At 60.4% G+C, this 27072-nt stretch overlaps 2 protein-coding genes across 2 annotated transcripts in view; one reads left to right on the top strand and one right to left on the bottom strand.

Annotated features, from left to right (window-relative positions):
• TNRC18 (trinucleotide repeat containing 18) overlaps window positions 1–2110 on the top strand; it is an 85373-nt gene extending 83263 nt beyond the window's left edge. The window contains 2 exon segments of the mRNA XM_045541252.1: window positions 4–78; window positions 506–2110. Of these exon segments, the coding sequence (XP_045397208.1) occupies window positions 4–78; window positions 506–712 (282 nt within the window). The 3' untranslated portion in view covers window positions 713–2110.
• Window positions 2111–3340: 1230 nt separating this feature from the next.
• Window positions 3341–15569, bottom strand: SLC29A4 (solute carrier family 29 member 4). Its single transcript, XM_045541251.1, is given in 11 exon segments — window positions 3341–4476; window positions 5487–5727; window positions 6638–6825; window positions 6938–7073; window positions 8429–8515; window positions 8517–8689; window positions 10357–10431; window positions 11863–11991; window positions 12451–12564; window positions 12827–12958; window positions 15259–15569. Coding segments are annotated over 11 exon segments (1590 nt in total). The 5' UTR covers window positions 15431–15569; the 3' UTR covers window positions 3341–4333.
• Between the last annotated feature and the right edge of the window lie 11503 nt (window positions 15570–27072).

Genomic DNA, 27072 nt, shown 5'->3' with positions numbered 1-27072 from the left:
CAGCACTGGGACCAGAAGTCCGGCCGCAGCCTCCCCGCAGCCCTGCGGGTCTCCAGCCAGAGGAAGGACTTCATGGAGGTAAGGCGGGTGGGTGGGTGGGCGCCGCCTCCCAGGAGGCTTAGGCAGGGGCAGCCGGAGGTGGTGGCTCTGTCCCTTCTGCCTACGGTGGCTGCCCTCAGCCTCTGACCTGTCTCTGCCACTCTGAGCTGCCTGGCTCCTGTTCCCCATCTCTCCTGGTCCCTGCGTCTGTCTCTGTCTCTCAGTCTCCCAGTCTCTGTCTCGTAGTCTCTGACTATTCTTATCCCCAGGCTCTGTCTCTCTCAGTCTCTGGGTCTCTCTCTTATATCTCTCTCTGTCTCTGTCAGTCTCTGGGTCTTTCTCAATGCTTGTCTCTCTTCGTCTCTGTCTCCCTTGGTCTCTGGGTCTCTCTCGGCCTCTGGCCCCCGTGGCCTTGGAGGGGCCCCCCCGCCCATCCTGACCGCCCCCCCCCCCGCCGTGCCCACAGCGTGCCCTGTACCAGTCCTCGCACGTGGACGAGAACGACGTGCAGACCGTGTCGCACAAGTGCCTGGTGGTGGGCCTGGAGCAGTACGAGCAGATGCTCAAGACCAAGAAGTACCAGGACAGCGAGGGCCTGTACTACCTCGCGGGCACCTACGAGCCCACCACGGGCATGATCTTCTCCACGGACGGCGTGCCCGTGCTCTGCTGAGCCTGCCGGCCCCGCTGCCCCGCGGCTGCCTTGCGCCCCGAGGGCCGACGGGGCCCTCACCGTCACTGCCACGGCGCAGGGACCACGTGCGTTGTGTGCATGCCAGTGTGCCCGTGGGTGTGTGCATGGGGCCAGGTGTGACGACGCCCCGGGCGAGTGTGTGTACATGTGTGTGCCCGTATGCATGCACGTGTGTGCATACATGTGCACATGTCTCAGCCCGACTTCCCTAACCCCTCAGTGCCCCCAGGACAGGGGCTCCTCTCAGCTATCAGGGTATGGCTCTGCCGTCCCCCCTCAGGGTGGCCTCGGCCAGGACTGGCCTCAGGCCTCCTGTCCAGCACCTTGTAAGCACTTGGCCAGGTGCCCCCAGCCCCAGGCAGACTGGAGGTTCAGTGGGGGGGCTTCCAAGGAACCAAACTGATGCTCACTCTGGGGCTCCCGGGCACCGTCGGCACAGAGCCCACCCCAAGGCCGCCCACCGTGGGATGGAGTGGCCCGACGCCAGCCAGCCTCAAAGACCACGCTCGGCTGCTCCGGGCGCCCTGCCTGGCTGCCCCCAACCTCTCAGGATGGCCTGGACTTGGGGAACGAGCCGGGCAAGCGGGGAGCCCGGGAGCATTGCCAGGCGCAGGTGGAGGGGCTGCGTGCCCCAGGGCCCAGCGGGGGCCCCTCCCGGCCCAGATCCTCACACTACAGAAAACCCCAATGGTGCTGAAATCCTCGCCCGGCCACGCCCGGCCCCTCCCCGCCCAGGAGGGAGGTGGCAGTTCTTAACCTGTACAGTTTTATTGTACCAAGAGAGACTCGCCCTGCCCCTGTATCATAAGCCTTTAAATGGAGTCAACTTTTTAATTATATATATAAAGATAAATATATATAAATATATATAAATATAAACTTTTTAAAACTGTGAAAAAATAGCTATGAAATTATAAAAAAAAAGCGAACACATTCTGACGTGCAGAATATTATTTTTTATTTCCTGTTAGATTGTGAGTGTCTAGCACCCGGCTTCACCGGCCTCCCCATCCCCCAGCACACCTATCGCGGCCCGAGGGTCCCGTACAGCCCCCAGGACTGAGGAGTCAGGGACAGCAGACAGCAGACTGAGCGAGGGACAGGGAGGGTGAGGGAGGGAGCCGCCCGAGCCCAAGGTCCTGCTCGGGCCCAAGAAAGCACTTAACCAGCCCCCGAGCCTTCCAGGGACACGGGAGGCCTCGTCCAGACAATCTCGAGGGAAGGAAAAGCCAGACTTTGGTTTTGTTTTTTGGGGGGGAATTATTGTTTTCCTTTTTTTTTTTTAAGTTTCTTTTGGAATTTTGTTTGTTGGCAAATTCTGTGTGATCTTTTTCATAAAAAAAAAAAAGAAAAGAAAAAGATTTAATTGGAAAAATCCCATTGTTTGGAGTGATTTCTTTCAGGGGCTGGGGTGGGGTTGGTGGTCGGGGGGGGGGGGGGAGCCTGCCATGTCTGGGCACTGCCAGGCAGAGGACATTGGCCACATGCAGCTGTTGAAATGGGAGCTAATTGACATGAAGCAAAATTAAAAGTTAAGTTTCTCAGTTGCACTAGCCACACGTCCCATGCCCAAAAGGGCAGAACATGCCCACCATTTCCGGAAGGTCTCTTGGTCAGGGTGGGGCTGGAGGGCTTGCAGCTGAGCACGCCCACCCATGCCTACACCTGAAGACAGTGATGCTGATGGTCACAGTGGCCCTGAGTCTCCCTTAGAGCGGGGTGGGGCAGCATCCCTGCAATTGTGGGTGGAGGAAGTGGCATTTCTGGCCCCTGAACCTCAGCGGCCTGGGGGAGCTGGGGGGGTGGGGGTCTGGCTGTCCTTTGAGCACGTGCCGCTGTCATTGTGGATGGGCTGCAGAGGACGCTCTAGGCTTCGCTACTTCTGTTGTGAAGGGGGCGTGGCCGTCACAAGTGTGAACATGCAGAGGGCAGCTGCAGGGCTCGGGCTCCTCATGCTCGGACCGGCCGCCATGTTGCAGAGAAGCTCTCAGGGGGCACTGCCCCCCCCCCCCGCCCCCGCACACAGCTGGAGGCTTGGGATGAGCGGTGTGCCAGCGCCACCTGGTGGCCAGCTCTGGTACCACCTGGCGCTGTCTCGGCCCACCTGGGCCCCAGGGACACCTGCCCTGGAGCACAGGCAGCACTGGGGCCCACGCAACCCCCCTGCTTAGGGAAGATGAGCCACTGAACAGCCTGGAATTTGCCCAAATTGCACAAATCAGCAAGGAACTAGGGCTTGAGCCCAGAAGGCTTTGGCTCCTAGGACCCGGCGGAACCCAAGGGCTGGGGCCAAGCTGCCTCCAGCTTCAAGTTTGTTTTTCTCCCGTTTCAGCGGGCTGGAGGCAGCCACCCTCCCCTCCCGAGGGCCAAAGGAGCACAAAGGTGCTGGAAAAACCCCAAATGCTTCCAGCTCCCCCCACCCTGACCCCTCCACACTAACTTGTCCCCGGCCCAGCAGGCCTGTGGCGGCCCCCCGTACCTGACCCACCGGCCCACTTCGCAGATTGGAAGAATAAGGTCCCGGCCATGTGGGTGCACCAATCCCACCAGGACTCCAAGATGGCGGTCGCAGCCCCACCCACACAACCACTCCTCGGGAGGCAGCGGTGGGGCAGGCTCTCTGCCTTCATCTTTTAATGGCCAGTGCGGTACAGTTAGTGGACAGACGGCGGACAGGACACAGCAGGGGCTGGGGTGTGGAAGGGCAGGCCGGCCTCCCCCAGGGAAAGCTGTCTTTGGCAGGACACCCCTGGAATCCCCCACCCCAGGGCCCTGACCTCACCAGCTGGGTGTTCTGCAGGGTCCAGGCTGGAGTGACCCCCCCAGGCCCCTTCCCACTTGCTGGGGGCTCTTGGGTATGTCAGGTCCATCCTTGAGCCTTGCTGGACAGGGGTCAAGACCTAGGTCAAGGGTCAACTTCAGCCAGGGTGGGGACCCTGCTTTGTAGCTCCCAAACCTGTCTCCGTCCTGTATTGCAGGCAGGTGGGGGGAGGCCGGCGTGGGGCGGGCCTGCTCCGGCGGTCGCTGCGCTGTGGACACGAGGGGCTGGCGCAGACATGATCTGAGTCCATTCAGCCCCAGGGCTACGATTCCTTCATGGCTAACGGAGATCCAGGGTCTAAGAACGGGGGTCGTGGGGGAAAGGCCCGAGGTGGGCTTCCCCCTCCTCTGGGGGCCCTGAGGTTCACGGGGAGGGGTCCCTGGTGGAGGCTGGGTCAGGCTGCACCCCGACCAGCGCTGTGGACACAGGGAGCAGACCCTGGGTGGGGTCACTGGCTGGCGGTCTGCTGTCCTGCTTGGGGCCGGCCATGGGTCTGACCCCAGAGCACTGGCCTGGCTGGAGCTGGGGCACTGCACAGACGGAGGGTGACAGCGGGTGTGAGACCGGACACAGAACACGTTGCTGGGCCGCAGAAACACATCCAGGCTTCAGAGAACTTGGTAGAACTCGGGCCGGAGTGATGGCTGGGCGGACCCAGAGGGTGGCGCTATTGGCACAGGAGGAGGCCCGGGGCCCCCAGGCACTGCAGGCGGGGAGGGGGCGCCTCGGGCCTGGGGCGAGGTCAGGCCCTCAGCCCCCCGGGCAGGGGCAGGGCCGGCTCAGAGGCCGGTGGGGGCCGAGCCGTTGGCGGAGGCGGTGACGAGGCAGCTGCCGTGGGCGTCCCGAGTGAGGCTGTAGGTGAAGTAGGCCACGGCGGAGCCCAGCGTCAGCCCTGACATGTAGGACACGGTCATGGTGTTCCCTGCGGACGAGACTGACCTGAGGGGGTGCGGGGCAGCCACCCTCCGGCCTCTGCCTCTGGGGGTGGGGGGGGACGTGCGGGGTCACCTGCCGGCTCCTGGGAGCTCCCAACAGCCCTGGTGAACACCCTGGCCTCCTTGTCCTCCCGCGAACACCCTCTCCGGGGTGGCCGGGTGCTCCTGCTCCCTGAGGTCACCCGCCAGGCGCCCAGGCCACACCTGCTCCGCCCCACACCTGCACCTTTCTCTCCAGTCTCCGGCCTCCAGTGGCTTCCTCGCCGGGGACACTCTGGGATGTCCACGGGCATCCTGAATGCACGTGTCCCAAACCCAACCCAACGCCCCCATCTCAGTGAGTGGGAGTGCTGACCTTCCTGCCCTGAGTATTGGGCCCCAAACCTGGTCCCACCACCCCCACCCACCTCCCAACCCGTCCTCGGCCCTGTGGGCTCCACTGTCAAAGCAGATCTGCAATCCAGCCCCTTCATCATGGGCCTGGGCTGTGGCTACAGCGCCTCCCTCGTCTCCCTGCCCCCACCCGGTCTCTCCTCGTTGTCCCCCCATTCCTGCTTCTGCTCCCACCCCTGCCTTGGGGCCTTTGCACACACTTCTGCTTGGACGCTGTCTCCCTACAGCTCCACGTGCTGGCTCCTCACTACCTCCTCCAGGTCTTTGCTCAAAAGTCACCTCCTCAGTGAGGCCTTCCCGGATTGCTGTTCTTCTGCACAGCATTTACCCCACCCCACACCTCATCTCCTTGCTACTCATCCTTGTATCGGCTGTCTCCACCTCTGGAGCGTCAGCCCCACAGGGCCAGGGCACTGTTTTGTCCCACTGTGTCCCCAGCCCCGCGGACAGTACTTGGCACACAGGAGGGGCTCATGAAGTAGTTGCGGAATGAATGAATGAATGAATGAATGAATGAAGTGACCATCGTGATGCTGACTTGACTCCCGGCACCCAGAAGCACCTGCCCGCTCCACGAGGGGCGCGGGCTGTGGGAGCGCCTTACCTGCCAGCTCCCGCTGCTTGGGGCCCACCTTGCCGGCCGCCAGGATCATGGGCACGCTGCCGAAGTAGCCGTTGCTGACGCCCATGAGCAGGGAGAAGACGCAGGGCCAGGCGGGGTGGCGCAGGGCGGGCGTGCCGCTGGGGTAGACGCACAGGATGAAGAGGGGGATGAAGACCACGCGCAGGCAGGAGCAGGCCAGCAGGTGGGTGCCCCGCCAGGCGACGGGCAGGGCCGCCAGGATCTGCGGGGAGCCAGGCCAGTGGGCGCCCCGCCCCGCCCCACCCCACCCCAGCCCTTCCTGGCTCTGCCCACCCTGCCCACGTCCCTGCCCTTCTGCCTTAACCGCCAAACCCCACTCGGTTTTATTTGTTTGTTTGTAAAGAGAAATACTGATTTCAATTGCACACAGGGCAAACTCTAGGCATCTGTCATCTTTCAGCCTACAAATCCGCAAAGCCTGTTGAAACAAGGCACGGTTTTCCCCCGCCTGCTACAGCAGCCCCTGGCCCTCCCCATTCCACGGCAAGGTTTTTCTTGTGGGTGGGGAGCTTGATCCGATTTGAGAAACGAGGACCCCAAGGCCCAGAGACTCTGGCCACCTGCGTCAGCTCGCACAGCCAGGAAGCGGCAGGTGGGATGTGAGCTCACTGAGCCTTGCTCCCTCCCCAAGCACAGACTCCCTTCCTGGACGTTCAGCTGTGTGACCTCAGGCAGATGGCTCCCCCTCTCTGAGCCTCATTCATTAAGACAAGGCCCACCCCGCCTGCCCAGAGCACCAGGACAGCAGCTCTGCTCCTACTCCAGGTGCGACCCCAGCCCCCTCCTGGCACTTGTAGCAGATGACATGACGTGCTGTCCCAATTCTCCTGGTTCCTTCAAGCCATTTCCGGGTGCCCCTGCCTTCCCTGGCTACTCCCAGTGGCCAGCACCCGCGCTCATCCCCACGGAGGACCAGCGACTGCGGGGCGGGAGGGCGAGCTCCTCGCCTGACACTCTGCAGCTCCCCTAGGGGACCAGGCAGGGACCACCCTCCAGGGCACGCTGTCTGGGACGGTGCCACCCTCCCCACCAGGGAGCCTCCCGCACCCCCAGCCCGGGGACCCTCCCTGGATGGGCCACTGCTGTCCCCACCACATGCCACCCCTGCCCACCTTGCCCACGAAGTCGGAGAGGTTGAACACGGCCATGATGAGGATGGGCAGCCACTCGCCCAGCATGCAGTGGCGGATCTCGGACTCCAGGCCGGGGAACAGGCACAGCGTGATGAAGTAGGTCACCGCGATGGACAGCATGTCCGCCCAGATGACCCGCGCCACCACGTAGCGGTGCAGCAGCAGGGCTGGGGGCACGAGGGGGTCAGAGGGTGGTGCCCGAGGGGCCCTGCCCGCCTCCTGCCTGAGCGCCACCCACGAGTGCAGACGGAGTGACGGGGACCCGGGGTCTGCCCTCACCTCTGAAGGTGGGCCAGCTGCGCTGGACTCTCGGCCGGGGCACGTCAAAGCGCATGTAGGCGCCCCCGCTGCCGGTCACCTCGTGCACTGGGCTGTCCTTCGGGGACCCGGCGGCCAGGGCTGGGGTTTGGTGCTCCTGGAGGGAGGACAGGGTGGGGTGGGTTTGGGTAGAAGGGCCGGGCATCCGGGTCCAGTGAGAGGAGTCACACTCAGGCTGGCATTTAGTTGGCACCTACTGTGTCCAGACACCCTCCCGTCTCACCCTACCGAGGCCTCTCAGATTCTTCCCAGGTGGCAAATTCCATCTCGTCACCCCCGTGAGTCCCCTATGGGCTTCTGACCAAACCAAGCACAGCACCCCAACCCCTCGTCTGGGGGCGTTTGAGGCCTCCCACACTCTGTCCCTAAACACACCAGGCTCCTCCCCACCTCTGAGCCTCGGCACATGCTTTTCCCTCTGACCCCAATGCCCTTCCTGTTGGTCTCAGCATCTCCTGCCTTGGGTGGTCAGCCAGAAGCCCCTTCTCGGGAAACCTCCCAGACCATGAAGGGGGACCCCAGTGTCCCTCCCAGACCCGTCGTTTTCCGCCCTGGGCCCATCCCTGGGCCGGGGGCTCCATGAGGGACAGCATTTCCAGCTCACTCCAGTGTCCCCAGCCAAGGACCCAGGCTAGACGGATGCCTGTGTGACACTCTGGTTCTACTCTGCTGACGAGAGCTGGGGACCCTCAGGGACAAGAACCAATGGCTCCCCCTGCCCTGCCTGCCTGCACGAGGCCTGCACTGCTGACGTCCGCCTGCAGGTGTCGCCAGGCCTCCACACCTGCCGGCCCGGCGCTGCGGCTATGCAGCCCTGGCACCACCAGAGGGCGCCCCTGCTCGCCAGATGGCTGCTAAGCCGTTGTGCCAGAGCCAGCCGGGGCAGGGGCTGTCAGTGCCGGGGACCCCACAACGGAGGTGCCTCTGTGCTGCGCTTGGGGGAGCCCCTGGCCAGCCCTCTCTGCCTGTCTGCTCACACCCTCTCCCGCTGGCTCCCGTGTCCTGCCCTGGGGGAGCTGTGGGGGCCCTGCCACGCCCCGTGGGTGCCCTGCCTCTCGGTTCGGGTGGAAGAGAGTGTGAGCTTCCTAGAGTTCACTGTCAGGGTGGGGCGGCAGGACGGGCCCCTACGAGGGCTGGCCCAGCAGAGTGGGCCACGGCTGTCCCTAGAGGGTGGAAACTTTGTTCCACATAACGTGGGTGTCACAGAGCACAGGGGCCATGCGTACCCCATGCAGCTGGCCAGAGCCCGAGACCGCAGCCGTCGGGTACCACAGGGGCGGGGCCGTAGACCACAGCACGTGTGGCACCACAAAGGGACAACAGAGGAAAGCCGGAGCCTGAGACTACACGCGGGGGGCGGGGCACAGCAGGACAGCAAGAGGCCACCAGGGGGCTCCCGACCCAGACCGAGGCCGTCGGCCCGGCGTCGCCCAGGCGGAGGTGGGCACTTACGAAGTGGATGTCCCCGGTGGCCACGTCGTGGTGCACGCGGTAGCCGGGGCCGTGGCGCAGGCCGGCCCGGCAGCCCCTGTCGCGGGGGCCGCGCGGAATAGTAGAGCACGAAGCGGCTGCGGCGCACCAGCAGGTGCAGCAGGAAGCACAGCAGCTCCAGGCCCACGGACACCAGGAAGAAGATGAGCGTGCTGGCCCGCTCGTCCGGCAGCAGCAGCTTGGTGAGGATGCGGCTCAGCGAGATCATCACCCCCGCCGTGCCTGGGGTCGGGGACGGTGGGCCTGGGCTTGGCGGCCAAGGCCACCTCCACTCAGCCCCGCCCCCCAGCCCTGACCCCCCCCCACTCAGCCCCGCCCCGCCCAGACCCCCCACTCAGCCCGGGCCACACCCAGCCCCCCGACTCAGCCAGGACCCGCCCCGCCCAGCAGCCCCCCTCAGCCCGGACCACCCAGACTCCCCCCAAGCCTGGACCACCCAGACCCCCTAGCTCAACCAGGACCCTCCCAGACCCCCCCACTCAACCCCACCCCACTTGGCACCCCACTCAGCCTCACCTGCCCAGCCCCACCCCTTTCCCACTCAGTCTGGCCCCCCAACCTGCCTCACCCCTTCCCAGCCCCGCTCACCCCGCCCTGCCCGCCCCTCCCTCCCTCTCCCCTGCCCCTCCCACCTCCTCAAGAGTCCTCTCATGCCCTCCCAGGAGCTGCGCACTCTGACCCGCCCCTCGCACCCGGCACACACACACACACACACACACACACACGCACGCACGCACGCACACACACACACACGCACGCACACGCCCGGCCTTCCTGGAGCGCCTATGCGGTGGGGCAGTCACAGAACTCTAGTCCTGGGAGGGGCCCCTGAAGCCAGGTCTGCGGGAGGAGGGAGTCGGGGTGCAGGCGCGGCCTGCGTTCTTGGCAGGGGCTGGTGTAGCCCATCCTGGAGGAACTGGAACCCCAGAGGGCGTGAGGCCTACGTGTGCCCTCCAGCCACTGCACAGTGTCAGGCGGGGGCAGGTCATAGCTGCTGTGGCCCACCCCCGTGGCCCTGAGCAAATCTTTCCGTGGGGCCCTTGGCTACTAAACCACCCAAATCAGCGCGTCAGCACCACCTGGCAGCCCGGTTTTGCTCAAAAGTCGATCTGCCTGCCCTGCCTTACTGGAACTAGGACCCCACAGATGCCAGTCTAGGAGCCCCGGGGCCTGTGGCCGACCTGACAGGGTGTCGGGCTGCAGGGGGGGAAGACTGAGAACATCTGCAGGAAGGAGCCTCAAAGCACGGGCCCAGCACACGGGGCCGGCTAAGGGCAGCGCTGGCCCTCTGCAGAGAGGGGTCAGCCGCCTGGACCAGTGGCTGCGTGAGGGGGACAGTTAGGGCTTGGAGCAGGACTGGGCATCGGGTAAGGTTTGGGCTTGAGTGAGGCGCTGCCACTTACTGAGAAGGGGCAGGTGGGAGGTGTCGAGGTGGGCTCGGGAGATGAGAATTTGGGAAGCCCGTGAGGCACCCTAGTGGTCTGGAGTCCGAGGACAGCTTAGTGCCGAAGGTGTGGTACCCGACCCCATGGCCACAGATGGGCCCCCCAACACGCACGCACACGCGGACACACACGTGCACACCAGCCACAGGCTCGCGGCACTAAAACACTCCAGCCACGTGCTCAGAGAGGCCTGTGCTTCTCACATGCTCCAGAAACACAGCACGTGGACACGTGGGCACACACGACCCTTCCATCTGGGAGTCCACCCCGCTTCCTCCCCCAGCCAGGCAAGGACAGATGGGGGTCACTGACCCCCGCCCAGCACGCCCAGAGCTTGTGAACCCTCCTCCCAGCTCAAGGCACGTGGCGGGGGTTCCCCAGGAAGAAGCTGCCGGAGCCCACGGCAGCCCAGCGCCCCCCTGCTGGGGGTCTGCAGATACTCACTCTCCCCAGTCATCACCCCCTGCGTGTACCTCTTGGGCAGCATCCCCGTGTACCCATAGAAGCTGGATTGCTGCACTTGAGAGAGAGAGAGAGAGGAAAACCGTGAGGCACCCTTAGCACCTGTCACGTGGGGAGACGCAATAGCTGAGAGCATCTCGTGTGGGGAGGACGCGTAAACAGCCGCTAGCACCACCGGGGCCAGCCAGGGTCACCGATGAGCTCTGGCCATCGAAATGTCACTTCTGCACGAGGCAGTGAAACTCCCGCCTGGACTTTCAACCTTTCTTCCTCCCACGGGCAGGGACAGAGGCGGCCATGCGCTACGGGGGGAGGCACTGTCAGCCCAAGCCCCTGAGACACCACGAGGAACTCACCCCCCCCGCCCCCCCCCCCCCGCCTCCCCCGCCAACTGCGGTGGGCTGGACAGGTGGCAAGAATGACAATGAAGTCTTGTTCTGTGAAGCCTTGTTCTGAGATTTCCGGGCTAATTTTTAACTACTCGTCTTAAACAATACAGCTGGGACCCAGGGAAAATAAAACCACGCTGGCTCACACCCTGGAGTCCGGCAAATCCATGCCTGGCTGCAGACCCGGGGGCAGTGACTGTCAGACTAAAATCTGGTCAATTTGTTGTTTAGCAAAACAGAACAGAGCAGACCTGAGGATACTGCGTGGACTGGCCGTGCTACTTCAGGGAGCCTTGATTTCGTCTACAGACACACACACACATGTGTCTACGGGGACGCGGTATGAAATGTATTTCTCCCTGGAAGTCACGGTCAAAAAGGTGTGAAAACTTACAAAACCACTGGCCTGGGCCCTTGTAAAATGTCACTCCTGTGACACACATAGGCAGGCCGAGGAACCTGCCTGGATCAAAGGACACTAAAGGATGTGACAAATAGGTGAAATCTGTGATCCTGGGTCAGGATAAAAAAACGTCATAAAGGACATTTTCGAGACAGTCGGCAAAGTCCGAGTCCGGGTCGCAGCTTCGATAATAGTATCGTGTGAGTGTTCAATTCCCCGATATTGGCAATTGTGATGGGGTTCTAGGAGAAATGTCTTGGCTCTTAGAAAACATACACTGAAGTTTTAGTATTTAGGTGAGAAAGGTGATGATGTCTATAACTCACTGTCAAATGGTGTAGGGAAAAATATATATTATTTCATATTGATATATATTTGGGGGAAATTTATGTGCACAGAGAGGGAGGTATCGGGAGGGAGTTAGTATCATTCTTGCAAGCTCTCTGTAGGTTTGAAATTTTTTCAAATTCAAAGCAAAAAAAAAAAGTTTGAAAGCCATTGTCCAAGAGCAGCAGTGGCCTGGTGACAACGGCAGGCCGGTCCTTGAAGGCTGGATTCTATCAGAGAAAACCGGGGGCTGCCTCGCTGTCTGCGTCTGACACATCCTCAGCACCCAGCCAGCCCGGCTCGCCTCGCGTCACAGGCCACCCGCAGTGGCACTCAGGGGCTCAGCCGCGGCCCCCAGCCTCGTCATACCTGTGCAGCCGAAGGCCACGGTGCCCACGGCGGCCAGGTTGATGGCGTACGCCTGGTCACGAGAGAAGAGCTGCAGCCACACGTCACAGATGCTGATGAAGAGGAGGGGGCCCAAGGCTAGGAGGTAGCCTGTGGGGGGAGAGGCCGTGAAGGGTGGCGAGCCAACTGGTGGGGACCCCTCCTCCCCACCCCTCCCTGCAGTCAGCTCTCTGCCTTTCCCCCTTAACACCAGGCCGGCCAGGGATGCCGCAGAGGTCACCTCGGAAGGCTTCCCGGAGGAGGTGCCTTTGGGCTGGGCCCTGCAGCTGCGTGTTGCCATGAAGAGGAACGAGAAAGGAAGAGCGCTCAGGCAGAGGGGAGAGCTCAGGCAGGGGCCCGGGGACATGAAATCGGGTGCTCAAAAGCCTCTAAAGCAGCATGTTGGCTTACGGTGGCCCCATGACAGCGAGACCCTATTCTCCTTACACCACACCTTAGGGCATTTCTAGGAAGTGTGCCCATTTTACAGACAGGCAGAGTGAGGCTCAGAGCAACTGGGTGGGTGAGGGCCGCAGGGGGAGGCACCGTGGCAGGGAGGGGCCAGCGTACCTGCAGTGATCCTGGTGTGCAGGTTCAGTCTCTCCACCAGGACGTTGTTGAGGAGCACGGCCACCAGTGCCACCAAGATGTAGGTGAGGCTCATGTCGAACACAATAGAGGTCCCTGCAGGGGCCAACCGGCAGCAGGTGCTCAGGGGCAGCCCGCACCCTTTGTACCTTCCCCTGCCAGGTGCTCCCTTCTCGCTCTTCCAACAGGGGCTCACTGCCCAGAGAGGGTGGGTGACTGCCCTGAAGTCACTCAGCAATTCATAGCTGAGCCAGGATTTGAATAAAATGGGCTCCCGAGCAGGGTCCTGTCCCTTGGGGCTCCTGGGGGGCCGCCGGCCAGAGCCGAGTGTGCCGAGCAGCCTGTGCTTGCCACCCACCTGGGTACTTGTGATGCAGGTGGTCCACGTCGGTGATAAAGCTGTTGTACGGCAGCAGGAAGCCCACCCCGGCCAGCAGCATGGCAAAGTAGATCGCATGGTAGCGGTCGTCGGGCACCGGCTCCTCCGCCGCTAAAGCCAGAGACACCAGGTGAGACGCGGGCAAGCCCACTCGTGGCCACCACCACCAGCACGGCCACTGTCCATCTCTATGGGCACAGCTGCCCCTGCCTCTGTCCTTGTGCCATTCTCAAAAGTCACCAAACAAGGCCACTGCTGCCATATCTGCTGCCATCCTGGCCATGGAAGCAGCCCGCTGGCTGGAACAGCGGGATGGCCCTTCAGGGACTCAGCTACAGTGCCGGCTGGTGGTGACACCTCGTGGGACCAGGACAGGGTGCTCCAGGGGCTGCGTATGCTCTAAGCCAGTGTCCCGTGTAGGGCACTGTTTTTCCGTAGTCAGGACACGTGTCCAGGAATCAAGGGGTGGACACGGAGTGGTGCCACCCACTGGTGCCTGTAGTGACCACTGGCAAGTACCTGCTTCCCATGCCTGTGTCTTCCGGCTCTGCTGGCCTGGGGGTCTCAGCTCCAACCCCAGGACCCTATGATCCCATTGAGCTGGACGGTAAGACCCCACCCGGCTACCCCGGGCTGCTCACGCCCCTGAATCAAGAGTGAAGGAAGAGGCCGGGCGCGGTGGCTCACGCCTGTAATCCTAGCACTTGGGAGGCCGAGGCGGGAGGATCGTTTGAGCTCAGGAGTTCGAGACCAGCCTGAGCAAGAGCGAGATCCCGTCTCTACTAAAAATAGAAAGAAATGAGCTGGACAACTAAAAAATGTGTAGAAAAAAATTAGCCGGGCATGGTGGCGCATGCCTGTAGTCCCAGCTACTGGGGAGGCTGAGGCAGGAGGATCGCTTGAGCCCAGGAGTTTGAGGTTGCTGTGAGCTAGGCCGACGCCACGGCACTCACTCTAGCTCTGTCTCAAAAAAAAAAAAAAAAAAAAGAGTGAAGGAAGAGGCTGGCTGTGCTGACGGGGGTTGGCCCGGCCCAGGGAGGGGACTCGGGTTGCACCACACACGGGACAGGGAGAACACGTCTGGCATATGGGAGATGCCAACGGCACCTCCTGGTACTTCCGTGCCCAGGGATCGACGTCCGTGGAAACTCCAGCCAGGGTCAGGCAGGGCAGTGACGGCCAGACTCCCCAGGAGGGAAGGTTTGGGTCCCCCCTACCAGGCCAAGACCACGACTGGGTGGGCTGTCTGCTGACAGCAAAGGGGACATGGAACCAGCTATGACCATGTGGACCCTGACCACGCCAGCTACCAACACCAAGGCCACTGTCACCACAGCCATCACGTTAAAGTCACCACTGCCACTGCCACATGACCACCATCCACATTTATGGCCGAGGCTGCCAGGGCCACCGCCCCACGATGTCTATTGCCACACCTCGGGGACTGGGCTGAGCCAGCTCTGTCCACACACAGGAGCAGGGAGATTATCTCAAGCCTCCACGGGGCTCGGCCGGTGGAGCCCCCGCTGCCCACCTGCAGGGAGAGGGGACGGAACCAGGCGACACCCGCACTTCCGAGCCCCCAGTGGCTCTGGTATTAACAAGAGCTACCAGAGAAGAGCTGTCACTCACGGGCGCCTCCTGCAAGCCGGGACAGTCCCAAGCAACAGTTTCTGGATTGTGTCACAACCACCGAGACACCTGTTTCATTCCCCTCTTCCAGGTGACAGAGCAAGGGCCGGAGAAGAACAGGGACTTGCTCAAGGTCTCCGAGAGGGGGAAACAGGGGAGGCACAGCTGAACCCAAGCCCCGCATGCTGCCCGCTCTGCAGGTCTGGCCTCACAGTCAGGTGGCCCCACTGCTCAGCGTGGGGAAACTGAGGCTCAGAGACATTTAGGCTCATGCCCAAGGTCACACAGCTACCATTTCCTCAATGTGGGGAAACTGAGGCTCAGAGAGGCGTAGGCCCTTCCCCAAGGTCACACACCTGGGCCAAAATCCAGGTCTTTGAACTTCACCTCCGGTCCCCCTTTTGGACACTTCCCTGCCCCCTTTGCAATTAGGCATGGCTTGCTTTGGTCAATGGATGTGACCAAAGTGACACGTGTCACTTTCAGATAGAAGGTGTATGGGCCAGGGCACGAGCAGGAAGCACATGTGGAGACAGCCGCCTCAGCCCGGATCCGCAGGCAGAGCCCCTAACACCTGCTGGGGACACGCAGTGCCAGCATGAAGGCACCACGGCAGTGGGCGTGTTTGTCACCACAGCAGACCTGACCCATCCTGACGGATGCTGCCTCTGGTGCTCCATGACTGCCCATGGCTCCCCCACCCCCAAGACACCACCAGGGGTCCTGTGGCCAAGCCCTGCTTTGGGACAGACAAGCGCCTTGCCCGCTGCGTCACTCACCGGAGTCCATGACAGCAGAGACAGCCCTGGCCCTAATGTCCGGGCCTGGAGCTGCCTCTACGGCCGCTGCTTCCAGCTGGTGGCTGTCGAAGCTGAAGCTCACTGCCACCGTCCTGTCGGGAGTGCCCACCACGCTGGGCTCCTTGAGGCGCTGGCTCCCCACGGAGCCCATGGCGGCCTGTGCCCTGGAGGAAGAAGAGGCAGGCGAGGGATGCCAAGGCTGGAGCCAGAAGAGTGATGTCACCTCTTAAGAGGCTCACCCTTGCTGCTATGGAGAAGGGGTGGGAAGGGGAGACGGAGGCCAGGAGCAACCACAGTGGCCTGCATGGCGGCAGTAGCGGGAAGGGGGGAAGTAGATAGAGTGGACGAATGTTTTGGAGGTGGAATGCCAGGACTTGGTGAGCAGTCAGGAACAACAGGCGACATTATTGAACATCGTGTGTGCCAGCACTGGGCTGGAGGCGTCCCACGCACCATTTCCCTCTGGGAGGGAGGTGCCCGCGTTCACATGGCAAATAACTCTCACCAACCTCCCTGGCCTCACAGGCAGGGAGTGGGAGAGCCCAGCCCCAAACCCCGGTCACTCTGAGCCATCCTGGCCCTCAGTTCCAGGGATACCACCTTCAGGCACAGGAAGTTCTTCCTGTGGTCTTGCCTCAGTGTTTCTTGCTTCAATTCAGATCTGCTACTCCTACCTTCAGAAGAAAAGCAAGGAACTAGTTGGTCCGTGATGGAGACACCCCCCACTGTGTAAGCAACCCTGTGTGCATGAGGGAGTCTAGCTTTCTTCCCTAAAACAAGTACCAATTTATGTTTCTAGCAACATTTATTCATTCATCCGATTGCAGAAAGACATATGCTCACGGTAGGGAATTTGAGACAAACATTGGGAAACCCCAGCATTGGGTACTTAATGTGGTGCCTCAGTTTCCCTGGCCCCACAAACACGTGAGAGAACCCATGGGAGAAGCCCACCCCCCGAGGAGTCCCACGTGCCCAGAGGTGCTCTGGTTTCTCTGGGGCTGACCCGCCAGCCTGCCTGCTCTTGTCCCTTCTGCTAGACCTCGTTCCCCCAGCTCTCTGCCTCAGTTTACATCCTCCAGGTAGCTGCACTGACCGGTTACCAAGCGCCTGCCCGGAGCCCCAAGTCCTCCCTCTCCTAGCTCACTACAGAGTTGTAATTGAGGTCTGGGAGGGGACAGGGGCCTCACTGGGGCCTCAGCGCGGGAGCCTGCCCCACTTCCAGGTCTTGGAGGGCTGGGGAAATTCTGGCCCTGCCAGCTGGGCGCTGACCCAGGTGACTGGAACCCACGACCACCGAGAGGAGGCCGGGGGGCTTCTCCTTCACCGGGCGCACCTCCCCCCTAGCCTCAAGGCTCTGCCGAGAGCCCCCTTGCTGGACCTCCAGAGTTGCGGGAGGCACCAGAGGGTCAGTGGAGGCCTGGAGAGCCTCTGGCCCCAGCCCACCCAGCCTGCCTCTTCCCCGCAGGGCTGGAGGAGGGGACAGTGGCAGGGTGACAGTCTGTGACAACCAGACACTCCTGCTGCCAGTTCACTCAGAGGGCAGCTCAGCCCCAGAGGGCGTGTGAACCCCAGAAGCCCTGGCCTGGGCTGTGCTCAGCAAGACCTCCCGAGAGGCAGCCCCGGACACCCAGTGCCCCCGGCAAGCCTGGCCGGGGCCCTGAGGGTTCCGCCCGGCGGAGAGGCTGCGCCACCCTGGGAAGGCAGACGGGCTCAGCATGGAGCCAGGAGGTGGCCCGCTGCCCCCTCTGGTTCACTCGGCAAGGCAGGCAGCCGTCACCCACAGCGCCCGGCTCTGCCACTGTCCCCATGGTGCAGGAGGCAGGGAGCCCATTGCGGTGCTGGCCCCTGCCTCTCCTGGGCCACAGGCCTCCAGTCTGTCCTCCCTGGACCTGTCACACGAAACACCAACAGCCCAGAGCCTCCGATCTTCCCCTCTCCTGTGTCCCTTAATTAGAATTTAAGGACATGCATACAGGCTTAAAACCCAAGCATTTACAGCGCTCTGCCTGGGTGGGGGAGGCAGTTTTGAAGACACAGGTCATTTTTTTTGGCCTTCAGACACCCCTCGGGCCTCAGTTTCCCCACCTCACTGTTGTGAGGACTCAGTAGGTGAAGAAGAGGGTGACAGGGTACTTTGCAACAGGGAGGGGCTGGGTGGCTGGTGGGGGAGACTTGGCTGCACACAGTGGGTGCTCAATAATCGCATAAGCCACCACTTGTGGACCAGAGAGGGCTCTCGGCCCTCAGCAGTCCTGGAAAATGAGGCTTATGCCCCCATTTTGCAGGAAAAGTGACTGAGGCCCAGAGAGGCCAAGTCTGGGGTCCTACAGCTCAGACTGGAGCCTGCCCGGCCCAGCCCCTGTGGCTCCCCCTGCTTCAGCTGGGACAGAGGTGGACATTGGAGGTGGACACCGGTCTGAATATGCCCCTGGGCAGTGGGAGGCGCCCCGATCCCAGTGCCAGGCTGGCCCCGCTCTGGGGCTGCTCTCCACCTCCATGTAGCCAGAGGGGACACGGAAAGGATTCCACTGGGAAAGTCGGCCTGCCCGTCCTCAGCCGGCCACAGCCCTGGTCCCCTGCGCCTAGGCCGGGATTATCTTGTCTCTGCTGCCCTTCCCAGAACCCAGTGTTCTAGGCTGCCCCAGCTCCTGTGGGCAGCATCGTGGATTGCAAGGCCCCTCGGCTATCCCCTTCCTGGAGTCCCCAGAAGGCACCCGGCACAGGCTGGGCAGGGCCTGGCAGGCTCTCGGTGACACCCGCACTGCCCCGCCAGGGTTCCTACTCGGTCCCCCGCACTGCCCCGCCAGGGTTCCCACAAGTTCCTGGCCGCTCGTGGCCCCCGCAGGCTCCTTGTGCCCGCCTGGCCCCACGATAGCAAAGTTGGGTCCCAGACCTTGCGCCCCCAGGCAAGGGCAGACCCCCAGGCAGCCACGAGGTGACCCTGGGACCAGGCCCCGCCTCTTGAGCAGATTTTCCAAGAAGTCGGAGGGGGCTGGCCGGGGGAGGGGGCGAGACGGGCGCAGAGGGGTCCAGGGAGGAACTTCAGGCAGGGGACCCTCGAGGTGTGCCCGCGCAGGAGATGGCGCCAAGACCCGGCTGGCGGGCCCGGGGCTGGGTTGTGCGCTCGCAGCGGGGGGCCGGGGGCCAGGGGCCGGCCCGCTCGCGACGCCGCCCGGGGTAGGGGAGCCCCTGCTCCTGGGACAGGGGTCGGGCGGGGGGACTCGGCGCCCGGCGGCGCGGCGGGGAGCGGGGGCCGCTGCGCCGCAGACAAAGGCTCCGACAGGTCCCCGCCGGCGTCTCTCCGCGCGTCCCCGCCCCCGACCGCCACTGCCGCGGCCACCGCTTACCTCGGCCGGGCCCGGGCTGGGGTCCTCGGCGCGCCCCGCCCGCCCGCGCCGCCCCCGCGCCCCGATCCCTGCGGCTCGGGCCGGGCGCGGCCGGCGTCCTCCGCCGGTCCCCAGGTCCCCCGGGCCCGGTCGGCAAGCGCGTGCGGGGGGGCGCAGCGGCGGCGGCGGCGAGCACAGCCCGGGCGGCCGCGCTCCGCCCCCGCCGGCCCCGCCCGCCGCCTCCCTCCCTTCCCCTCCCCTCTCCCGTCCCCCTCCCCTCTCCTGTCCTCCTCCCCTCTCCTCTCCCCTCCCCTCCTTCCCCCTCTGCCTCCCCTGCTCCCCTCCTCCCTCCTTCCCCTCCGCTCCTCTACACCTCCCCTTCCCCTCGCCCCCTACCCCCATCTCTTCCCACCTCCCCTCTCCTTCCCCTCCTCCCTTCTCCCTCCTCCCTCCCCTCCTCTGCATCCAGCGTCTGCCAGGAGAGGCTGAGGTCGCAATCAATCCCGACACCCCAGGACGACTGGACATGGTGGCCCCGGGTAACCCCAGGGCGACCTGCGGCTGACCTAGCCCGCCACCCCCGCTACCCACCCCCCCAACCTTGGCGCCTAGACCCACTGCCCCCCCCTCCGGGTCCACTCGCTGGAGCAGGTGGCAGGGAGGGCAGATCACGCAGGGTGACCAGTCTGAAAGTTTTGAAGGGTCGGTAGGAGCTCGCGGCCTGGAGAACGTGCTGAGAGAGCGATTCCAGCCCCCTCTGGGGCTGCGGCCGACCCCCCAACTCCCCGGGCTGCGCCCTCACTTGGCCCCCGCCTCAGCCCAGTCCCTTTCTCCTCCGAGCTTTGGGTCAGATCCTGACGGGGTTGCTTCCCAACTCCTGGCTTCGGTTTCCTCCCCAGGTAAACGGAATTATAACCCTGCCCTGAGGGCTGCCCGGAGCATATGCTCTTCGCTCTGAGCCTCGGTTTACCATCTTAACATGGCCCTGGGACACTGCCCCAGCCATAGCACCCTGAACTCCAATCTTGGAAGCTGAGCAGCACGGGCCTGGCTAGCACTTGGGCGGGACAGACTGAAGAGCCCACCTGGGCCCAGGCACCGGACATAAGCCGGGGTGGCAGGCGGGGAGTGGTACTTGCAGGGAGAGGGGCCAGCGGCAAGGTGAGATCGGGACCCAGGTGTGGGAAGCATGCATGCCCTGGGTCCTGCCAGGGCCAGAGCCAGGGCTGTCCATGGGAACCAGGACAGACCCACCGGGACTGAGCCACCAGGTGGGATCACCATAGGTGCCTGCCAGGGTCTCTGCCAGACACCCGCCTGGATGCCCTGCCCTTCCTGCACCTTCCAGCAGACTAGGTCCTTTGGGGCCCTAAGTCCCACCTCCACCTTCAGCCCCTCCAGGGAGCCCCCCGGGCCGCACCTTGTATGAAGCCCTCACCCATCTCCTCTATAAGACGGGAAGCCCCTGAGAGTAGGACCTGCTTCAGTTCTCTCTGCGTCCTCAAGGCTCAGTGGAGTGTCTGGCACACAGTAGGAGCCAAATATTTGCTTGAAGGGTAGACTGCATGGGGTGCTGCATCAGGAGGTGTCAAGTGAAGTGAAATGAGCCTGGAGGGGGCTGATGTACTCTGAAGGCGGGTGTGTATCTCCCGACCTTCCTCTGCTGCTGTCTGGGCTGGAGGTGGCAGGTCGTTTGCTCGAGCTGATTAATCCTACGGTTAATGAGCCCAGTGCTTCCTGTAAATCTAGAGCTTTGAAAGGGGATCCTCAGCCTGGGCGGGAAGCCATGCCTTGTTGTTCTGGGTGTGGGGAGGTTTCCAAATAAAAACCCATTTGGTGGGTGCAAGACACTGCTCTAACTCCGGGGGACACATGGGGGTCCCTGCCCCTGTGAGGTTTGAGCCTGATGGCAGACTCTGGCAATAAACAAGTACAGCAATTTTGGAAGCATCAAATGTCTGGAGACACTAAGGGCGATGGAACAGAGGAGAGTGTGGCTGTGGGGTGGGGGTGGGCTTCAGCATCCAGGTGGTCAGCGAAGGCCACTCTCAGAAGATGATATCTGGCTTGAGAGATTTGAATGATGAAAAGAAGCCCATTGTGGGGAGGTTTGTGGCAAGGGTACACCCAAAACAAAGTGCCCAGGCTGGGAGAAGCTCATGAGGTCCAAGAACAGAGGGAAGGCCAGTGTATTGGGGGAATAGGTGCAGGGAGGAGGAAGGATGGGGGGGCGAGATCGGCGTCCGAAACCAGCTAGGGGGTCTTGCCAGCCATGGGAAGGAGTTGGAATCCCTGGAGCAAGACCTAACCTAGGTTTTTAAAACTTCACCCTTGCTGGGTTGCTCGTGGGAGTGCAAATTGGAACAACCCTCTGGAGAGTCAATTGGCTTAAAAAACATGCTTTACCTTTTGGTCCAGAAAAATCTAGCCCAAGGAAATAACTCTAAATACAGAAAAGGCTTTCTATACAAAGATGCTTGTCGTAGTCACCAAACACTGCAAATAGCCCCGTTGCCCAAGACAAGTGCATAATTAATATTGCTCACAGTGGGGAACGGGCAACATGATTATTATATTTGAAACACTCAAGAAAATCAGTGCAATAATGTGTAACCCCACAGAGAAATCTTAAGTTACCACTCGGCTATGTGGTTAGGAAGGGTTTATAATAATATGGAAAGCTCGCAGGGAGAAAGTGGTGAGTGATACCGAAACAGGAAATGGGAAGAAATACAAAAGATGCGTTTCACCTTATGCAAATAATTGGAAAAACTGGGTAAAATGATTTCCTGGGAAACCATAAATGAGCAGAAAAGTTGCTATCAGAAGGGCAAGAAATCTCAGCAGAACAATCGCTGGAGAGGAAATGGAGAAATGTGTTAAACTACTACTTCCCTCTCCAAAACACTAGGCTTAGGCAGTGTCACAGAATTAAAGAATTCCACCAAATTTTTAAAGGCAAGAGAACCACAATGCAACTCAAAATATTCCGGAGCACAGAAAAAAAGAAAAGAAAAGCTTCCTAAACCCGACAAAGATTACTCTGAGAAAACAACAGACCGGTCTTAGCTATGAACATCAGTATAAAATCCTAAGTAAAATATTAGCAAACAAAATCCAGGAGGGTATTAAAATAAGAATACTCGACAACATCCCAAATGAAAGGATAGTCTCACATAGGGAATGTCATTAACATGTGCCAATAACATAACATGTTAATAGAGCAGAGGAAAAAACCATGTGATCAGCTACATAGATCCTAAAAAAGCATTTGATAAAATATAACATCTGTTCTTGACCACGAGATGGGTTCAGGAAAAAGCATATATGTAACATCCATTCTGTTTTTGTTCATTTTTAAGAGACAAGGTCTCACTCTGTCACCCAGGCCTGATCATAGCCCACTGCAACCTCGAACTCTTGTGCTCGAGTGATCCTCTTGCCTCACCCTCCTGAATAGCTGTGACTACAGGTAAGTGTCACCGCATGCAGTTAATTTTTTAATTTTTTTGTAGAGAGGAGGTCTTGCTATGTTGCCCAGGCTGATCTCAAACTCCTGGCATCAAGTAACCCTGTGGCCTCAACCTCCCAAAGTGCCGAGATTGGTGTGAGCCACTGAACCTTTTTTTTTTTTTTTTTTTTTGTGACAGAGTCTTGCTCTGTCACCCAGGCTAGAGTGCGGTGTCGTCATCATAGCTCACTGCAACCTCCAACTCCTGGGCTCAAGCAATCCTTCTGCCTCAGCCTCCCATGTAGCTGGGACTACAAGTCTGCACCACCACACCTAGCTAATTTTTCTCTTTTTTTGTAGAGACGGGGTCTCAGTCTTGCTCAGGCTGGTCTTGAATTCCTGACCTCAAGTGATCTTCCCTCCTTGGCCTCCCAGAGTGCTAGGATTACAGGGGTGAGCCACCGCGCCCAGCCTAAAAACTTTAATAAAATAGGAATCAGGGAATATTTTACGTGTACTGCAAGTCAAAAGGGTTATCCCATTAAACACAAAAGCAAGGCTTGGATGTCTTCTCTGTCCTTTGTCATTTAACATTCCCTATCTCTCCCCTTCAGAATCCTAGCTGGCATTTTTCTTTTTTGTTTTTTTCTTTGAGACGGAGTCTCACTGTGTTGCCTGGGCTAGCATGCCGTGGCGTCAGCCTAGCTGACAGCAACCTCAAACTCCTGGGCTCAAGCGATCCTCCTGCCTCAGTCTCCCGAGTAGCTGGGACTATAGGCATGTGCCACCATGCCTGGCTAATTTTTTTTCTATATATATTTTTAGTTGTCCAGCTAATTTCTTTCTATTTTTTAGTAGAGACAGGGTCTCGCTCTTGCTCAGGCTGATCTTGAACTCCTGATTTCAAACGATCTGCCTGCCTCGGCCTCCCAGAGTGCTAGGATTACAGGCGTGAGCCATGGCGCCCAGCCTTAGCTAACATTTTAATACAAGAAAAACAAATAGAATATATAAAGTTGGAAAAAAGGAGTTAAGTTATTGTTATTTGCAGGTGACAGGATTGTATAGCTGGAAGATCCAAGTGACCCAAATAAAAAACTTTTCAGAGATTTCAATGGCCTTCCTATAGTTGGGGCTCAGAAGACAGTACCCCAACACAAAGGCCTCCGAAGCAAAAGTTTTTTCTGACCTCCTGTCCTCCTGCCGCTTAGTCCTGTTCTTCCATGAAACTAGCCATAGAAACTGGAATCCCTCTTCCCCATTTGGGGGGGATGTCATAAAAGCCAGAACCCCTTTCCTGAAAGCCAGCCGTAAAAGCTAAAATTATTGTGTGAAAATTGGCCATAAAGAAATGATCTGATCTACTTTGTTTGACTGCAGGTCATCAGACCCCCATTCCAGAGAGGGCCCTGCCCACACTCAGAAGGCAGGATGCTGTTCAGGGAGGCCAGGAAGAATCTAGATAGACAGACGTTGCTGGGTCTCCCGCTCAGTCTGTGAGCATTAGATCAATCCTTTGTGTCCAATCATATATCTACACGGCCGCCTGTACTTCACTGGACCTACATAACAATGCACAATTTCCCCTGTATCTGTGGGCTTCATTCTGCAGGCTCTTGTGTGTACACATTAAATAAATTTGAGTGCCTTTTCTCCTATTAATCAATCTGCCTCCTGTTAGTGATTTCTCAGTGAATATTTAGCAGGCCAAGTGCCTTGGTCTCTACACTACGTAGGTGCGACAGGAAATTGCTTACGCAGTGTGTACTTTTTGTTAAAACCCAGCAAAGGTTCACTTGAGATTTTTGCATTTCACTCTTTATAGATTTTGCCTAAAAAAAAACCCCCAACAATGACAAATATCGGCTTCTGGCTGATGATGTGCATGTTTAGGGGTGAAGTGTCCTCTTGTCTGAAACTGACTCAGAAATGCATTGAGAGTCCGGATGGGCAGGTGAGGGCAGCCGGATAGACGGACAGACAGACGACTGATGCCGCGCAGAGAGCCAGAGACAGCACGTGAGTACTCGCGGCACAATTCTTTCCACTTTCCTCTAGGTTTAAAATTTTCATGACAAAATGTTGAGGGGAAGAGAAAAATACAGGCAGCCCAGTGGCGCCCCCGCCCCCCAAGCCGCCTGCCATCGCTCCAGTGGAGCTGCTCCCAGCCCCGGTGGCTGGGCCATCTGCTTCCTTCGGAGCTCAAACCTAATTTATTCCCAACTTATTAACTTAAAGCCCATTAGACTCTTTCCCACCAAGCGGTGCATGCAGCCGAGAGCAGACAGAGACGGGTGAGCGCCCTGCTTAGACACGCCACCCAGGGAGGGACAGGGAGCCAGCTGGCTGTGTGCTCCTCAGAGCCCCTGGTGCAGGGGTGGCCTTCACATACGTCCCTCTTCTAATTCTTACAGGGACTGGGGTACCCAGTGAGCCAGGGAGCCAGCTGGGGAGTGATGAGCCAGGGTTCCACTGGAAGATGGTGGCCTCATAACCGTGGCACCAGCCATTGTCACGGCGACACACTAGCATTAATGCTCAGGGCAACTGCAGGACAGGAGTACTTACTGGGCCACCGTAGGGCCGGCCAGGGAGCCAAGGCTTGAAAGCCTGCCATGGACAGAAATGCTCCCTGCAAACTCCCCAAGCTTTGGGCCCAGGGAGGAGAAGCCCCTTTGCCCAGCATGGCCGGGCCGGGGCGTACAGCATCAGCCCATTTCTGCTGTGCCAGGACAGGACACATACCACGGCGTCAGACCCACGGGAGAAAATGAGACCCAGCCATCTGGGCAGAACAGGCACATGGAATCCTCAGACAAAACCCTGGGGTCCTCCCCTAAGAGGGCAAGGCCAGCCCACGTGGCACGTGCCAGACGTCATGGCTCTGCAGGACAGGGTGGGGGTGGCGAGTATCACACCGGCTACGCGCCAGGCTCCGGGCCAAGTGCATTGTCTGCTCAGATCCTCGCGGGACTCTGGGAGGAGAAGCTGTGACAGAGGGAGCCAAGGCTGGAGAGGTGGAGGGGCTTGGCTCGCTCACACGGTGTGGCCAGCGGGACGCCCACCCCTCCAGCCCCCATTGGTCCTGCAGGTCACGCTGCTCTCTGGAGCTCCCAGACCCCTAGGCCTGGAGATTGGGGGACCACAACCCAGGCCAGGCTTCCAGGACTGGGTCCCCATCCCCCGGCAACCCCGGGCCAAGAGGTGGGATGAAGACTGGCACAGGCTGCAGGCGGCTGCTGGAGGCTGCCCGGGGCGGGAGGAGCTGCCTGGCCTGGCTCCAGGAGCTCTTAGCCGGGAGAAGCTCTTCATTACCGGCTGCTGTGGACGAGGTGGCGGGGGAGGGGGCATGGGAGCCTCAGGGGACCCCGGGCCTGCTGGAGCCCTGACCACCCCACCACCAGTCGGCTCCAAACCCTTCTGTGTTCCTGGGCACCCCGACCCTGCACCGCCCAGAGGGGCCCCCCAGCCAGCCCCTCCCTGGCAGCACCAGCCACACCCAATTTCCTGAGGCTCCCCTTCCCTGACCTCTGCGTGGTAGGGACGACCCTGAGCGCTCGTAGACATCAGGCTTCATCTGATGGAATCCTCACCGTGGCCTCTGAGGGAGGCTTGATGGCACCCCATTTTATAGATGGGAATGATGCCCAGAGAGGTGACGGCAGTTGCCCAAGGTCACACAGCACAGAAGCCTTGAGGAATCTGCTCCTCTCTGGACCTTGGGACAGGACTGGGTTCAGAGGGGAGCTCAGTAAGTGCTGTTGAAAGAATTCTGGGGACGAGAAGCTGGGAGTGGGGGAGGTGGCGCTGGCCCAGGGCCCGGCCCCCACCCTGCTGAGCCCAGATGAATGCAGGAAGGACGCGCAGACCCCTAGAGATTCATCCCGTTCCCAGAGCACCCACACAATAGCTCATGTCTTACTCCTTTGGAATTATTGTGCCCATTTCACAGATGAGAAAACTGATGCCAGGGAGCCTGAGGCTGGCCACAGGGTGCTGCAGAGCCAGGACCAGAACTGGGCCCGCCTGGGCTGTGAGCCAGCACCCTCCCTGCGACTCAGTGGTCAGCCAGGGCTCCTGGCCGCACTGGGCCCTACCCAAACCTCACCTGGACCTTACCTGGGACCTGCCTGTGCTCCTTCTAAGGCCGCTTGCTGTGGCGTCAGAATCTGCTGGCCACACAGGAGCGCAGAGGGAGCCTTTGTACTCTCTATTTACAAGAGGAGGCTTGTGAGCAAATTAGCAGAGTAACCAGGGAAAATGTTTGGCTTCTGTGGGTGGGAGTTGGAGCCATCTGTTCCCAACTGCTGAGAAAACACTGGAGCAGTCCCTGGAGCCACAGTGCCCGGCAAAGCTTCGGCAAGTGGGACCGGGTACCCACAGGCTGTGTGTCCCGGGGCAGGGCACTCACCCTCTCTGGGCCTCAGTGTCTGGTGTGTAAAACCAAGGGGCCCTGTCCAGTCGTGTGGCTCCGGGATACTCCCTGCCTCCCTTCTGCCCTCACATCCCCTGGCACCCACCTCTGGGACCGAGCCCCTCCCCGGCAGGGGCAGGCTGCCAACCTCCATCGCAGGGACGGCGCAGGCCTTCCCTGCACCGGCCTTCGGGGTTTTGTTTGCTATTGGACTCATTTGTTCCCATGCTGAAAATAGCTTTATTAGTCCCTCTAAATATAAAGCTAATAATTCACCAATCCAGAAATTTATGGCATAGAAAGGTAAACCAAGAGAGACGGCCCCTCCCCTCGGATGGAGAACATCTGTTGAGGGAAACATCTGCCCGGACCCCTCTCCAAGCAGCTTGGTGTGTCAGGGGGCTGTGGACGGGTGACATCTCCGACTGGGGCATTTCAGAGACAGAGAGCTACAAAGAGGTGGGGAGAAAGGATTCCCTGGCCCACCCGGGACCCTTCAGCTCCTTGTCAGGGCCCCTGGAGACTGTGGCCTCAGAGGTGGCTCCTTGGGGACCGGCAGCCCAATACCTTTTCTTTCCTCACCGCTCAGGGGAGCAGAA

This window comes from Lemur catta, chromosome 2, assembly GCF_020740605.2.
Source record: "Lemur catta isolate mLemCat1 chromosome 2, mLemCat1.pri, whole genome shotgun sequence".
NCBI lineage: Eukaryota > Metazoa > Chordata > Mammalia > Primates > Lemuridae > Lemur > Lemur catta.
Note: the sequence above shows the minus strand (reverse complement) of the source record. Positions and strands in the feature narration are given on the sequence as shown.